Consider the following 16895-nt stretch of genomic DNA (forward strand, 5'->3'; position numbering starts at 1 on the left):
CATGCAGGCTGGGCCTCAGTCCGAAAAGGCCAAAGGGATGACCTTGAGTCCCAGCACTCTCTGGAATGCTTACCCGGTAGGTCTGTTTTGTTCTGAAGAAGGTCCAAATACTTAATCCTCTTGCTTCTTCATATAGCATGGCCAGGGACTACACTGTTCAGGAATGGAGAGCTGCAGTGAAGCAGGAGACTGACATCCTCAATACTGGGCAGGAAGACAGACCCTGTCCTTCCCTGCCTAAGAGTAGAAAAACACAGCCAACCTCAGGGCACACTCATTGGAAATAAGACTATGGACCCGGGCTGGGGATGTGGCTCAGTTGGCAGCGTGTTTGCTTAGCAGGCATGAAGCCCTGTGTTCAGTCTCTAGGGCTGTGTAAACCTGGTGTGCAGGGGCGTGCCTCTCACCCCAGCACTTGGGAGATGGAGACTGGATGATCAGAAGTATCTCACCAGTAAAATGGGAGCATGGTGCAGTCCTGCTGTTCCAAGCTCTCCCTTGCGTGGGTGCCTCACACCGTGTCAGGGATTCTACAAGGGGATGCGGATGCCTTGTGATTCAACGGCTAGTGCTGAAGGCTCAGGGACACATGTGAGTTGCGGTGGGAGACAGACACGACTTGCCTGAGGTCAAGGCCCTTGTCCTTAAAATGAGTTGTGTTGGGGACACTGGGGAGAGGGCTCAGTGGACCCACCCACCAGGTGTGAGGACTGGAGTTTGGATTCCCACGTAAGTCCCTGGCAGATATCATGGTCTGAGCCTGTAGCCCCAGGGCTCACGAGGCAGAGACAGGGGGTCCACAGAGCAAACCGGCTGGCTACAGTAGGTGAGTCACTGAGCTCTACATTCAAGTGAAAGACCCTATCTCAGTTAAGCTAGTTAGTTAGGGAGGACAACTGAGGAAGATACCAGAAATCAACCTGTAGCCACCATCTGCAAGCTCACTGGTGGATGAACGGACACACACACACACATACACACGCATGCACACACACACATGCATAGTTCAATGAAGTGCCCTCCTTCTGCAGGAAAGACTTTAGAAATGATCTAGAGCTAACCTCCATGGTGTTTCTGGGAAAAATGATTGACACATAGAGACCAACTTTGTTGCCAGGTGCCATTTATTCCCCTGCCCATTTCAGGGCCCCTGATCTGCCCTTCTCAGAAGAGCAAGATAAACCACACCCCAGGTCTGTGTCCTGTCCCAGGGTGTCTCAAGTACCCCCTGTTTAGTTCTGAGGAACCTCAGTCCTGGGGTAGGGCCATGTTCATCCAGCAGAGCCGAGGACAGCTGCCGGGTGACCAATGCTCCTGTCGAATGTCCTGCCCTCGGCACTTGGCTTGGCTTCTGTCCACCGTGGCCCCGTTCCAGCCTCAAATGCTGCTGGCCCTGCAGGTACCCCGGCTCTGCTCTGAGGGGCTGGCCTTGATGCTGTGCGAAGGGCCGCCAGTAACATTGCTGAAAGAGTTCCTGAGGGCCACTGGGCGCAGTGGGAAGTCTCGGAGATGCCACTGTCGCCATTTTTTCTGAACTTCCAACTGCACCTGCCGGAGGTCAGCTGTCAGCCACGGTCATTGCTCAGGAGAGAGAAACACAGCCCAAAGCCTAGAGCCTGGCTCCCTCCTCCCAGGCTCTGCTGTTCCCGCCCAGCTGTACCTGCTGTCCCCTTGCCTTTCGGTCACTCTGACTATAGGTGTGAGGGACCCTCTGCCTTGCACACTTACAAACCCATCATCTTATCACTTTATGTTCCTGAAACAGCATATGGAGTTCATCCCTCAACTGTAGAACTCAAATGTCCAGCTCTGCCATGGAGTCGACGAGGTGCTTAAGCCAGCGCAGCCATCTACACCAGTGCAGAAGCTATCTGGGAGCTGGGACTTGCCCTGTGGCATTTCTTTCATAGGTCTCCGACTGCAACATTTCAAGTTTAAATCCAAGCTTGATACTTGATTGCTCCCCAACTCTTTCTTTTGTTATGGTTTCTTTGTCTGTGTGTGTGGTGTGCATGAATGTGTGTGCAAGTCTGCATGTGTGTGAACATGTGTGGGAGTATGCATGCATGTGTATGTGCTTGGGGGACAGGGGACATTTTCAAGTGTCATCCTCAGGAACACCCTTATTTAAGACAGAGTCTCTGACTGAACCCGGAGCTCACAGATAAGACTGGACAGGCTGGCCAGCAAGTCCTCCTGAATCTTCCTTGCCAGTGCTGGGGTTACACATGTGCACCACATTGCCCAGCTTTTACATGGGTGCTGGAGATCTGAACAGGGGCCCTCAGGCTGGGGAGAGGGTTCAGCTGTTAAAGGCACATGCTTGAACTTGGGTACATGGGGTTACCTAGTAAGCATTTGGCCAGCTGAGCCATCTCCCCAGCCCCACATCAGAGGTCATTCCCATCCAAGTGTGTGAACCCACAGGTAGTCAACCACCACAGAGTAACTGCCTTGTGTTGCTTGTGTGTGACACGTCATCTAACCAGTGTCGGTGGAAGTTGGCGTGCCTGGACCTGTAGCCTGACCCTAAGGCTCTACGTAAGACGGGGGCGGTTCCGAGTCACTCATTTCACCTATGAGAAGACAGAGCTCGTAGGGGACAGTCACCCTGAGTAAGCACAGAAGCTTGAGCTCTCCTTGGGCCTGGACTCTTCTGGGTTCCTTGATCATGCCCGTGGATAGAGAGCTTGTCAATGGCTTCCCCAGGCCCCAGCCCACACCTACAGTCCATTCTTGCCGAATCAAGACTGGGGGGCGGGGCCTGGCTCGTGGCGTAACACGTGTGCCCCGTGACACTGACCTAGCCAGCCCCGGGGACCTTTCTCATCCACATTTCCACAGCTCTCTCTAGGAAGCACCTACACTAAAATCCAGGGCTACCCCAAGACACTCACCTGATCACCCCAGGACACTCACCTCACTGTTGAGGAAGCAGTACAGGACGGCCACCGCCAGCCCCTGCCAGAGGGAGCTGGGTCAGTGCACGCGCTGGGCAAGTGGGCTTCACTCATCCCTCCCACTTGACCCCGCCCGGGTCTCCCAGCTCGTGCCCCCTCTTCTCGGTCTCAAGGAAGATTCCCCCTCTTTGGCTCCCAGGACGCCATGGCTGTGCCTGCCCTGTGCAACATAGACTAACATGCATGAACCCCTGGGTTCCGTCCTCAGGGCTACATAAATCAGACCTGTAACTCCAGCACTCAACAAGTAGAGGCAGGAGGATCAGGAATTTCAGGGCATTCTCGGCTTCATATCAAGTTTGAGGCCAACCTGGGCTACACTGACCCATGTCTCAAAAAAAAGCAAGGGGGGCTGGAGAGATGGCTTAGCAGTTAAGCACTTGCCTGTGAAGCCCAAGGACCCTGATTCCAGGCTTGATTCTTCAGGATCCAGGTTAGCCAGATGCACAAGGGGGTGCATGCATCTGGAGTTTGTTTGCAATGGCTGGAGGCCCTGGCATGCCCATTCTCTCTCTCTATCTGCCTCTTTCTCTCTGTGTCTGTTGCTTTCAAATAAATAAATAAATAATAAACAAAAAATTATTTAAAAAAAAAAGTCTGGGGCTGGAGAGATGGCTTTGTGGTTAGGGCATTTGCCTGATGCCTTAGGACCCAGGTTCGATTCCCCAGTGCCCACATAAGCCAGATGCACAGGGTGGAGCATGTGTCTGGAGTTTGTTTGCAGTGGCTGGAGGCCCTGGTGCACCCATTCTCTCTCTCTGTCTTCTTTTTTCTCACTCTCTGACTCTCTCTCAAATAAATAAATACAAAAATTACTAAAAAAAAAAAAAAACCTGTAGGACTTTAATGAAAAAAAGTTTCATGAGAAGCATGACAGAGAATTAAAAGAAGCACAGTACATATATATACACATCAAGACTCAACTAACACGCGCACACATGTGTGTGTGTCTTCCTGGACAGCTATTTCTAGGTTATGAGATTATAGATTATTCTTTGGTGTTGTGGAACCAACCCAGGGCCTTATGCATAATAAGCAAGCCCTTTACCACCGAGCTACACCTTAGCCATATATTTATTTATCTATTTATCTTCTTTCTCAATGCTCCTTAATGTACCAATTATTTACAATTATCAACAATAAACAAGTATAGTGGAAAATGCTTATAGTTATGTATATTTTTTAAGCCCTGGTCTTATTTTGCATGTGTGTGCATGTGTATATGTGTCTATGTCCCCACAGACAGTGTGGTGTCGCGTACCATGGGTGCACTATGTGTATGTGAAGGTTGCACACTGACATTCAGTGTCTTCCTAGATTGCCCCCCCCCCCCACCCGCTTACAGAAGAGGCAGGGCCTCTCGGTTGACCCCAGAGCTTGCTGATTCAGGTAGCGTAACCAGGCACCTTGCACCAGGAATCCCCCGTCTCGGCCTCACGAGCATTAGCGTTACAGATGGGCTGCAGTAACCTCCCAGAACTTACTTACGGGGGTTCTCGGGCTCGGAACTGTAGTCCTCATTGTGTGAAAGGTGTTTTATCTAGTGAGCCACCTCTCCAGACACAGCTTCATTCGTTCGTTTGTTTGTTTGTTTGTTTGTTTGTTTGTTTGTTTGTTTGTTTTTGAGATGGCAATGGGGTAAGGAGATTTAGAAGTCCCTGCCCCAAAGCTATGTCCTGTACCGTGCAGGCATTTGTATTGGCCATGGCCGGCACTGTGCACACTCTTGGGCTGCTTAAGCCCCCGCTGTAGGTTTTGTATTATTTCAAGGCCATGATCTACCAGAACCACAGCTCCCATCCCATACTGAAATTCATCTGGCTTTTCTTTTTGTCTCCACAGCACAGCTGCAAGCATCTGTCCGCTAACCAACCATTTTCTTGTTTCTGTGAAACTTGCTTATCTCCTACTCAAGGTCTCTGGCACTAGGCCGGGGTTCTTGGCTCTGGGACTTAACAGTAATGTCCAAGATAAGGTATATAAGCTCTGAAGCACTAAGAATTGAGATCCAGGCTTTGGAAGAGGTTCCCCTGGGCCCACGCCGGGGTGAAAGTAAACTGGTGCTCCACTCAGTCTCTGGTGTCAGTTCTGTGAGCCTCAGTTTCCCATATCATTGAATGTGGAAGAACTCCATTTAATTAACTTTTCTGGAGCAGCATCTCACTCTAGCCCAGGCTGACCTGGAACTAACTCTGTAGCCCCAGGCTAGCCTTGAACTCATTGCAATCCTCCTACCACAGCCTCCCAAATGCTGGTATTATAGGCACGTGGCACCATACCTCCCTTAGAAATTTCAGTATATGTATACATGTACATAAATTTTCTTTTTTCTTCTTTTTAATTTTTTTGTTCATTTTTATTTATTTATTTGAGAATGACAGAGAGAGAGAGAGAAAGAAGGATGCAGATAGGGAGAGAGAGAGAGAGAGAATGGGCACTCCAGGGCCTCCAGCCACTGCAAACGAACTGGAGACGTGTGCGTCCCCTTGTGCATCTGGCTAACGTGGGTCCTGGGGAATCGAGCCTCAAACCAGGGTCCTTAGGCTTCACAGGCAAGCGCTTAACCGCTAAGCCATCTCTCCAGCCCACATTTTCTTTTTTATATGTGGATTCTTACATATACTATTTGGTTGTGATTTGTTTGAAACAGTGTCTCACTGTGTAGCCTTGGCTGGGTAAACTCACAGTGGACTGGGCTGGCCTAGACTCTGTAGCTATCCTCCTGCCCTCCTCCTGCATGCTGGGATGATGGGCAGGCACCACCACACTGGCTACACGTAACATTGTTCACGACTCTTTTTATTTATTTATTTATAAGACACCACAACGTCTTTATGGGAACATTAGGAAAGTGGTCTTGGTTTTCTCTTGACATTTCACTGAGAGAAGCTAACTAGCCTTTACTTGGGTAATCTACAAGCAACTCCAGGTACAAGATGTCCTCACCCAGCGTGTCAAAGCAGCCCTGGGGGCTCCAAGCTCTCTGCACAGCCATGACTCACTTTTTTCCTGACTGAAAAGTTTATTTTCTTTTATGCATGTATATAATGCATTTTGGTTAGACCCAACACCTTCTCTTGCCCATTCCTACTGAACCTCTTTCTTTTTCCTTTCACATTTTTTTTTGCCACTTGCAGTTTATTTCTTTAATATTTTATTCATTTATTTATTTATTAGAGAGAAAGAGAAAATGGGTGTGCCAGGGCCTCTAGCCACTGCATACAAACTCCAGACACATGTGCCCCCTTGTGCATCTGGCTTACGTGGGTCCTGGGGAATCAAACCCGGGTCCTTAAGCTTCGCAGGCAAATGCCATAACTGCTAAGCCATTGCCCCAGTCCGCAACTTGCAGTTTAAATAGCATTAGTTATAGGAGCATGGGGAAGGGTGTGATGGACAGGAACATGGACAACTTACCAGTGGCTACACCACTGAAGAAAACTTTCTTCCCCTCCCCAATATCCACTAACTGCCAATAGGTCCTGAGGAAGATCATAACCCATTTTCTGCTCGGGCCAAGTCCTCCTTTAACTGCCAGATGGTAATGGCTGTGACAGGCAGGGCTCTCTGGAAGGCTAGCGTCTCCGGGCAGGAGAGCTCCTCAGAGGAGAATACAAGGGGCATGCTGAGGTGGGTCTGAAAGTGCGGGGAGGGCAAGACCTGACTTACCCAGTGATGTGTCCCCAATGGTGTCCAGCTTGGAGCCTAATGCAGCAGGAGGAAGATCTGGCCATGCCTACTGCCAGGCAGAAGGGAAGCACGGAGCCCCACCCTGAGGCCGAGACCCCCCCTCCCCCGGGAAGGCTTTGCCAGACAGTCTTGCTCCCTGTGGGAATATCTGTGAGGAAAACCCATTAGAAGTTTAGGGATTTTTGTGTGGGTGCGTGCTTGTGCATGGGGTGCACGTGTGTGTGGGGTGCACATGTGTGCAGGTGTACCTATGCATATGGTGCACATGCCAGAGAAAGCCAGAGAACAACCTCAGGGGTCCTTCCTCAGGCATTGGTCATAAGTTTTGAAGCAGGGTCTCTTACTGGCCTGGAGCTCACCAGTTAGACGAGACTAGCTTGCTAGTGGGCCCCGAGGAGCCTCCTGTCTCCACCTCCCCAGCACTGGGGTTACAGGCATGTTCCACCTCTTTCATCTTAATGGACAGCCAAGCTTGAAACAAGTTGTTTATGTCTTTTCTTTGGCCAGTGGAAGCTTCAAAACAAACTTATGTCCCACCTCATTTGCCTTTGTAAGTTGTCACCAAATTTGTATTGGGGAAGGAACTCAACTGGCTATTCTCTCTATCCATTTTCTGGTTTGGGCTTTATTTATTTATTTATTTTGGTTTTTCAAGGTAGGATCTCTCACTCTCTAGCCCAGGCTGACCTGGAATTCACAATGTAGTCTTAGGGTGGCCTTGAGCTCACTGGGATCCTCCTACCTCTGCCTCCCAAGTGCTGAGATTAAAGGAGTGTGCCACCACGGCCTGGTGGCTATTGCTTCTTTTTTAATTTTTAATTTTTTTAGACAAGATTATGTGTAGCTCAAACTGGATTCAAATTCACTGTGTAGAATGGGATAACCTTGAACTCTACCTCCCAAGTGCTGGGATTACAGAGTTCACCACCACCAAGTCCCGCTTACATTCTTTTAAAAATATTTATTTCAAAGAGAGAGTGAGAGAATAGGTACACCAGAGCCTCTGGCCACTTTAAAAAAAAAAAATCTCCAAACACATGCTCCACCTTGTGCATCTGGCTTTACGTGGATAATAGGGATTTAAACCCAAATCATTAGGCTTCACAGGAAAGTGCTTTAACTGCTAAGTCATCTCTCCAGTTTCCCCTTTTTAAAACAATCATTCATATGCCTGTTTATTTATTTGTTTGAGAGAGAGAGACAGATAGAGATTGAAAGAAAGAGAGAGAGAATGGGTGTGCCAGGGCTTCCAGTGGCTGCAGATGAACTCGACATGCATGTGCCACCTTGTGCATCTGGTTTATGTGGGTCCTGGGGAATTGAACCTGGGTCCTTTGGCTTTGCAGACAAGCACCTTAACCACTAAGCCATTGCTCTAGCCCCTGTCTTTTTTTTTTTTTTGTCTGCATATTTTTTCTGAATTGCTTTCAGAAGAAAATAGCTATGAATAAATATCAAAATAACAGTGAGGTTTGAGATCCATAAAATCATCTTGTTCTCTTAACCTTACGACATCTCGACATCTCATGGGTTAGCAGGTAATTTTCTTTCTGCCTTTCTCTCTCTCTCTATCCAAGCTTTCATTCCCCTCTCTCCCTCTCTCCTCAGTTTGTACTTGTAGAGGGATGTGATTTTGTTAAAACCCAGTCCCTCCTGCTACCCTTTCTCCCCTCCACCATTTCCTGTTCCTCGGGGGCAACCTGAGTCCAGCTTGACCTCCCTTCACTGATTGTAAATAATACGCTGATGCTGGTGAGTTTCTCAGCGTTGGGCATTTTCTCTAGACTTTCCAATAAGAAGAGATGTTGTCTTTTGAAACCCTCCCTGGAGGCTCTCTGAGCTCATCTCTTGCTTAGAGGCTTTTGGACAACTTGTGTGCCTTATTGTGGCTACAAATAGGCCAAAGTTGCATAACACCGTATGCTACTGCGACAGTGGCTTTGCCTTTTTTGTCCCCTGGAGTCAGCTTCCTTAAATCATTAGTTTTATCTCCCACTGCTATTTGATTATTTGGACATCAAGAGTCCCACTCAGAACAGGAAGGTCCTTCTGTCTGCATCCCTTGAGTGTCTAAGGAATGTGGCTGGACTTCAGATAGCTCTGGCCTACTGTCTCAATGGTCTTATTTCTTTGTAAGGAACTGGAAAATTCCTCTTTTTTGTTGTGGTTGTTTTTTTCGAGGGGTTTCACTCTAGCTCAGGCTGACCTAGAATTTACTATGTAATCTCAGAGTGGCCTTGAACTCACGGCAATCTTCCTATCTCTGCCTCCCAAATGCTGGGATTAAAGGCATGCTCCAGCGCGCCCAGAGAAAATTCGTCTTTTAAAAATCTTACCTGGGGGCTGGAGAGATGGCTTAGTGGTCAAGCACTTGCCTGTGAAGCCTAAGGACCCCATTTGAGGCTTGATTCCCCAGGACCCACCTAACCCAGACCACAAGATAGCGCATGAATCTGGAGTTCTTTTGCAGTGGCTGGAGGTCCTGGCGGGCCCATTCTTTCTCTTTCTCTCTCTATCTCTGCCTCTTTCTCTCTGTGTCTGTTGGTCTCAAATAAATAAATAAAAGTAAAAAAGTTAAAAAAAAAAAATCTTACCTGGAAGGAGCCCAGGGCCAATTCAAAGAACAGCTGGACCTCCATGGCATCCTCCGGGGAGAAGGCAAAGATGATGTAATGAATGCCGAACAGGGGAATCAGCAGAAGGGTGGACTTGGCCAGGCGCCTGGAACACAGGGACACACTGCCCTCCTGCCCTGCGTCCCTCCAGCCCACTCACAGAGCACGCAACTCATCTAGGACCCCATCGTGGGAAACTCATAAGCAGTGTCCCCAAAAATTTTTGATTTTAGCCTTTTAGTTTGCTGGGGCCATGTTTTGTTACTGAGCATAGGGACTGAGCCCAGGGCTTCATTCCACTACTGAGCTGTGTCGCCAGCCTGTGTTCGTTTAGTTGGGAAAACGCCTAACTCCCACATACCCACAATGCCCGCACAGCTAAGTCATGGCCAAGCCCCGAAGTTTCTGGTCCCTTTTCTCTACCACTAAATGCATCAATATACACTCAAATAACTTCAGTTCTTTATAAGTTTGATGCTTTATTATTGCTGGTCTGAGACAAACCTTCCTTCCTTCCTTTCTTTGCCTTTTTATTTTGTTTAGGTTTTCCTTCATTGTGCATATGTGCCTGTGAGTGGTATGCATGCATGCATATGTTCACATGCATGTGAGCACATGTGTATGTGCATGTGGAGGCCAAAGGTCAGTGTCTAGTCTTCTTCTTTCATTTTTCTGCCTTAGTTTTATGACATGAGGTCTCTCACTGAACTTGGACTTACAGATTCAGCTAAAGTAGCTAGCAAGCCCCAGGGAGCCTTCCGTCTCCCCCTCCTCGACACTGAGATCATAGGAATGTACCACCATGCCTGCCATTTTAGGTGGGTTCTGGGGATCTGAACTAAGGCTCTCACGCTTGTGTGGCAAGTACTTCACCCTTAAGTCTCTCTTCAAGCCCCCCCCTCCTCCTCTTCTTCCTTCTCCTCTCTCTCTCTCTCTCTCCATATATAGATAGATAGATAGAGATAGAGATATATAGATATAGATATAGATATAGATAGAGATAGAGATAGAGATAGAGATAGAGATAGATACAGATACAGATACAGATACAGATACAGATACAGATATAGATATAGATATAGATATAGATATAGATATAGATATAGATATAGAGAGAGACAGTATATATAGATAGAGAGAGATTCATCTGCACTTTCTAGGCACTCTACCACTGGGCCACATCCTAATTCCTAAAAACCATCTTTCTTGTTTGCTAAATAGCAAATATAATGATATGGAAAAGTTCCTTTATTTTATTTCCATATTAAGGTAGCTAAATTTAGCAAATAAAAATATGGGATGCTCAGTTAAATTTGAAATTCATATATAGCAGATAATTCTTTTAGTATAAATTCTAAAGAGAAATAGACCCTATGTGTTGTTTATCCAAAATTCAAATGGAACTGAGCATTCTGTATTTTATCTGGTGACTTTTTTGCTGGGTCTGAACCCCAGGGATGTCATGGCTATATAATCTTTGTCACTAACAGAGCCTTAAAATTGAGGACATCATGGGGGAACATTTGTAGAACCCCAGTTTGCCTTTGATTTGGTCATAGTCTGAAATTCATGTGGCAGCTTTGATTCCAAGTAGCTCGAAATGTGATTTTGTGGGAAATAGGGTCACTAGAACAGTGGCCAGCCTGAAAAGGAGGCCTAGTAGGTTATCCAACTGATAGAGGCCTTATCTCTAGAATTTACAAAGAACTCAAAAGTCTAAACAATAAGAAGACAAATACCCCACTCACAAAATGGGGCACAGAGTTAAACAGGCAATTCACAGAGGAAGAAATACAAATGGCAAACACACACCTAAGAAAATGTTCATCATCCCTAATCATCAGAGAAATGCAAATTAAAACAACGATGAGATTCCACCTTACCCCAATAAGGATGGCCAACATCAAAAGGTCAAATGAAAATAAATGCTGGCAAGGATGTGGAGAAGCAGGGACACTCATTCACTGTTGGTGGGAATGCAGGATGGTACAACCACTTTGGAAAGCAATATGGAGACTCCTGAAAAAGCTGACTATAGAAATACCAACAGACCCAGTTATACCATTACTGGGCATCTACCCTAAAACCTTCAAACCAAAAGCCAGAGAGATTTGCTCAACCATGTTTGTAGCAGCTCAATTCATAATAGCTAAAAGCTGGAATCAACCCAGATGTCCATCATTAGAAGAATGGATAACAAAGATGTGGTATATCTACACAATGGAATTCTATATAGCAGTAAGAAAAAACGACATAAAGAAATTTGAGGAAAAATGGTTGAACCTGGAACAGATCATTCTCAGCGAACTTACCCAATCACAGAAAAAAAATCGACACATAGTCTCACTCATCTGCCACACCTAAACTGAATCTGCCCAAGATGCCTTACATACCCAGCAAGCACCTCATGGACTATACAATAAGATGGATGGGAGGGCGGGGAGGGAATCAAAGAGTGAAAAACAGTAATCTGGACCCAAACGGCAATGGTACCATAAAATTCTACTTCCTAAAAGACAGACCAAATGGCTGAACCTTCACTAGACCCTTACAGGAAACACCCGAACCACAAGACACTGGAGAGGGTAGGATCAAGACTGACCTAAATCTCCTACATCTTCCCTCCCTTCCTCTCCCCCTCTCCCCTCTATCTCTCTCCTCTCTAACTCTTGTATATTAGTTATCTTTTTCCTCAATTTCTTAGTGGACACTGACCTGTAACCCCCACTTCCAGCTTGGGCCTACCATCCACAATGAGCTTTTGATCAGAGAAACCTACAAGGTTTCCCAAAACAATGACAGACTTCTGTCAGAGTAATTGATGACCCACCAAAGGCCAGTGATAAGACCCTATTGCTGAAGACTCCATACACAGCTGACGCGTAAAATGGAATGTCATGGCTGGAAGCCAGGAGAGAGTCAGTCCCCAGACAGTCAGCGTGTCTAGTGCCAGAAAGCGCTACATAGGCGACTGGGGGAAATGACCAAGATCTGTCCAAGCAACACATTGTTTGGCCTAAGTCCAATATACCATTGTCCTCATAAGAAAAGGACACAGACTGTTGGTAGTTCTCTATTCATTTTATTTTTAGGAATCTTCATATTGATTTCCATAGTGGTTGTACAAGTTTGCATTCCTATCAACAATGGATGAGGGCCTCTTTCCCCACATCCTCGTTAACATTTGTTGTTATTTAATTTTTTTAATGATTGCCATCTTGACTGCAGTAAGGTGGAATCTTATAGTTGTTTTAATTTGCATATCCCTGATGGTTAGGGATATTGAACGTTTCCTTAACTATGTATTAGCCATTTGTATTTCTTCCTCTGAGAACTCCCTATTCAGTTCTCTACCCCATTTTTTTGAATGGGTTGATTTTTTATTTGTTTGTTTTTTGTTTTTTTGTGGTTTTTTTTTTTTTTTTTTTTTGAGATAGGGTCTCACTCTAGCCCAGGCTGACCTGGAATTTACTTTGTAGTCTCAGGGTGGCCTTGAACTATCAGCGATCCTTCTACCTCTGCCTCCCGAGTGCTGGGATTAAAGGCGTGTGCCACCACGCCCGGCTTGAATGGATTGATTTTTTTATTGTTTAGTTTGTTGAGTTCTTTGTGGGTTCTAGATATTAGGCTTCTGTCAGTGGTATAGCTCCTGAAATTTTTTTCCCATTCTGTGGGTAATCTGCTTATAGTATGTTTGTCTGTGCAAACCCAGTTATTCCCTTACTGGGCATTTACCCTGAATGCTCCACACTTCACCACAGAGAGATTTGCTCAACCATACTTATAGCTTCTCAATGCACAACAGCTAAGAATGGGAATCAACCCAGATGCCCATCACTGGACAGATGGATAATGAAATAGTGGTACATTTACACCCTGGAATTCTACTCCGCAGTAAGAAAAAATGATACAATTAAATTTGTAGGAAAAGTGATGGACTCAGAACAGATCACGCTCAGCAAACACACACAATCACAGAAAGACAAAGGCCACACGTTCTTACTCATCTGCAGTTCCCAATCTGGATCAGCCGGAGTTGCTGGCACAGCTGATTGGCAACTTGAGGCTCAGACATTAGGGATGGAAGGGTTTGTGGGAGGGAAAGAAGAGGTTGGGGAAAATAAACACAAAACTAAACCCAAAATGAACTGGTAGCATAGAAACCTCTCTCACTGAAGGTAGACCAAAAGATTTAACCCTCAACAGGAATGTAGGGGGAGCGTATGAAAAGAAGGATCCTGAAGAGGATGAGATGAAGTTTAACCTTAAAATTTTTTGGCTCTGGCTTGTCACTCCCAGTACCAGAAATCAGTGCTGCCCACATTTAGCTGTTGGTCAGAGACCTACAAGGTCCCCAAAACAAAACAGGCTTCCGTCAAAGCACTTGATTGCCTGCCTGAGGTAAAAGATGAGACGCTATTGCTGAAGACACCATATGCTGCTGACACAGAATATGGAGAGACATGGCTGGAATCCTGAAGAGAGCCAGTCCCCAGACAGTTAGTCCATCTAGTGCTGGAAAGCGCTACATGAGCTACTGGGGGAAGTGGCCAACAGCAGTGTGAGCAAGCAGGGGTCTAAGCTACTCTGAAGCAAACACCCTGATAAGATGTACACACCAGTGCAATGGTGGCACACAGCTTTGGTGAGCAACCAATGGCTTTCTGATTGGCCAAGAGGTCCGCTCAGTGGAAAGGAACCCATGTCTAAAACAGAGAACCAGGTTAGAATCCTATGGAGATAAAGATTACAGTCTCCAAAAAGCCCACGCTTTAATCCCAGCACTCGGGAGGCAGAGGTAGGATGATCACTGTGAGTTCAAGGCCACCCTCAAACTACATAGTGAGTTCCAGATCAGCCTGAGCTTGAGTGAGACCCTACCTCGAAAATCAAAAAGACAAAACCAAAAGAAACAAAAGATTATGGTCTGCTCCCACTAGGGATTGGCTAAAAGAGTGTTACATCCTTCAAAGACTCCCTAAAATAATGATGCTTATCCTACTTAAGCTACGCTGACTTCACTTTCCTCTGGAGAATCTGTTTGTCTTTTTCAGAATAGAGAGCGACCCGAGGAGATAAACCACCCCTCACACTTCAGCCAAGGCTCAACCTGCGGCTCTTACAATCTTTCTGTCCCCTCTTCTGCAAAATTCCCTGAGCCATGGTGGGTGAGTTTTAAGTCCACTTCAGTGATGAGCTTTAGGACCTCTGGATCTCTGCTTTGGTAGGTGTTGAGTATCCTCAGCATCTGCCTCCTTCACCCTGGCTCTCTTGCTTGTCCCCCACAATTCTTCTGTGGCTTCCCCTGGGCCTCATCCTTGCACAGGAAGCACCCACTGAACCATGTCCATAGCCCCCTAAGGTTTTAAAGATTTTTGACTACACAGTGAATTACAGATCAGACTGGACTAGCATGATACCCTATCTCAAAAAAAAAAAACAAAAATTGATCGCGTGTCTCCTTAAACAACTGATGCAAATTAAGGTCATTCTCCCCTGAACACAAATTTGAATGAATGTGGGTTCTGAAGCCCATGCAGACCCTTAGCTGAGCTTGCAGGTTTCCTGTCACATTTCACAATTTCCCCACCCCACAATGCCTGAGGCTTCATGGTCAACTCCTTCCCATCCACACACCCCATCTGCAATGTAGAGGCAGGTCTTTGGTTTTACCTGTTCACACCTAGCTCGTGCTCGCTGACTGCCTGCGCGCGCCCGGGCGCACGTGCTCGCTGACTGCCTGCGCGCTCCCGGGTGCACGTGCTCGCTGACTGCCTGCACGCGCCCAGGTGCACGTGCTCACTGACTGCCTGAGCGCGCCCGGGTGCACGTGCTCGCTGACTGCCTGCACGCGCCCAGGTGCACGTGCTCGCTGACTGCCTGCGCGCGCCCGGGTGCACGTGCTCGCTGACTGCCTGCGCGCTCCCGGGTGCACGTGCTCGCTGACTGCCTGCACGCGCCCAGGTGCACGTGCTCGCTGACTGCCTGCGCGCGCCCGGGTGCACGTGCTCGCTGACTGCCTGTGCGCGCCCAGGTCTTTGCTTTGCACTTACTTGTAATGTTTCATTTCATTTCCTCTGGCTTCTTGGGTTCTGAGTTTTCTCATCAGGATTCTTAGAATGTTTATGAAGAAGATGAAATTGATCTGCAGAATGCGAGGAAGAGATGGGGCTGAAGGTGTCTTGTGTGCCTAGCCTTGGGCTGGCCCTGTCCCATGGACTCAGGAACAAGGAAGACACTGGAGACACCATGGTCAGGGTGATAGTCACAGCATGCCATCTCTGCACCAAGAGATCTGGCGACACAATCTGGAGGCCATGGCTGGAAGCAGCACCCCCCTGCATCGCAGGCTGCAGGGTCTCAAGAATCTGCTCAGTCTCCAGGACAATCACTCACAAGTGCAAGGGATTTGGAATCCCCCATGGATCTTGACAAATATAGGTCTCACCTATCTATCTATGTAAATATCATCTCTCTGCCTGTATTTCTACTTTTCCACATGTAAATGTGGTATGCGTGCATGTCTGTGTGTGTGTGTGTGTGTGTGTGTGTAGCAGACACACGTGCACCTCCGTGCACATGGATGTGTGGAAGCCTGGTGATAACCATGAACACCATGTGCAGTCAGGTACTCTGTCCACCTCTTTTTGAGGCAGGCAGGGTCTCTCATCGGTCTGGGCAGCAAGCTCTGGGGATCCTCCTGTCTCTGACTCCCAGTGCTGGCATTACAGGTGCACACCACCACACTCAGCATTTTACATGGATTCTGGGGATCTGAACTCAGGTCCTCCTGCTTGTGAAGCAAGCACTTTACCAACTGAGCTGTCTCCCCAGACCCTGTCTATCCATTTAAAAAGTACATTCTGTGGCATGTCGTTAAGTAGGAACTGGAGGAGAGGAGGAGCTTGAAGGCTGTAAACATAAATAAATGATAGGGACCCATGTTCGACTCTCCAGATCCCACATAAACCAGACGCACAAAGGTGAGGCACGCACAGGTTTGCACATGCCTACTAGGGGCGCAAACATCTGGAGTTTGATTATAGTTGCTGAGGCCCTGGCATTCCAATTCTCCCTCCCTCCCTCTCTCTCTCCCTAAATTTTTTTTTCTTAAAAATAAATGATAAGGGATGGAAAAGGCTAATTGTCCTGATCTGACCAGGGCACCCTGTATATGTGATAAAATATCACACTGGACCCCATTGATATGTGCAAGTAATAAACATTAATAAAATGCATTTTGTTTTTATGATTTATTTTGCATGGAGTCTTTTGTCTTTGAAATGAGAAGAGAGAGTGTGTGTCCTCAATGTCCATCATCCCTTTGAATAAACCTCTACAGAGTGGCCATTGAATGGCTCCCCTTCCAGCAGGTCCCCAGAGATCACCCTTTCAGCCTGTGGAAGAAGAGGGGCCTCTTTGGTCTCTGCCCTTCCCCCTGTCCTAAAACCAGCCGGCCTCTGAAGGGCACTTTCTGTCAACTGGTTTCATAGCCTTATGTGTCCCTCTGAGTCATGGGAATATTGATTCCAGCTGATGCCATCCATGAGAAGACCCCTGAGTGTGTCTATGCATCCTCTCCTCTGCCCCCGACTTCATACCCCTGAGCCATGGAGCACTCAAACCTGGC

The 16895-nt window shown here is 47.1% G+C and overlaps 1 protein-coding gene across 2 annotated transcripts in view; it reads right to left on the minus strand.

Moving 5' to 3' along the window:
- Positions 1 to 1106: 1106 nt before the first annotated feature.
- The window catches only part of Sctr (secretin receptor), a 73523-nt gene continuing 57734 nt past the window's right edge, over positions 1107 to 16895 (minus strand). For both annotated transcript variants that reach the window (XM_045151080.1, XM_045151079.1), the window contains exons 10-13: positions 15319 to 15410; positions 9245 to 9371; positions 2920 to 2961; positions 1107 to 1548 (exon numbers count right to left, since the gene is read on the minus strand). In XM_045151080.1, coding sequence (XP_045007015.1) covers positions 1378 to 1548; positions 2920 to 2961; positions 9245 to 9371; positions 15319 to 15410 — 432 coding nt within the window. In that variant the 3' untranslated portion in view covers positions 1107 to 1377. The remainder of the gene's footprint in view (positions 1549 to 2919; positions 2962 to 9244; positions 9372 to 15318; positions 15411 to 16895) is intronic.

The sequence above is a fragment of the Jaculus jaculus genome, chromosome 5, assembly GCF_020740685.1.
Source record: "Jaculus jaculus isolate mJacJac1 chromosome 5, mJacJac1.mat.Y.cur, whole genome shotgun sequence".
In the NCBI taxonomy this organism is placed as follows: Eukaryota; Metazoa; Chordata; class Mammalia; order Rodentia; family Dipodidae; genus Jaculus; species Jaculus jaculus.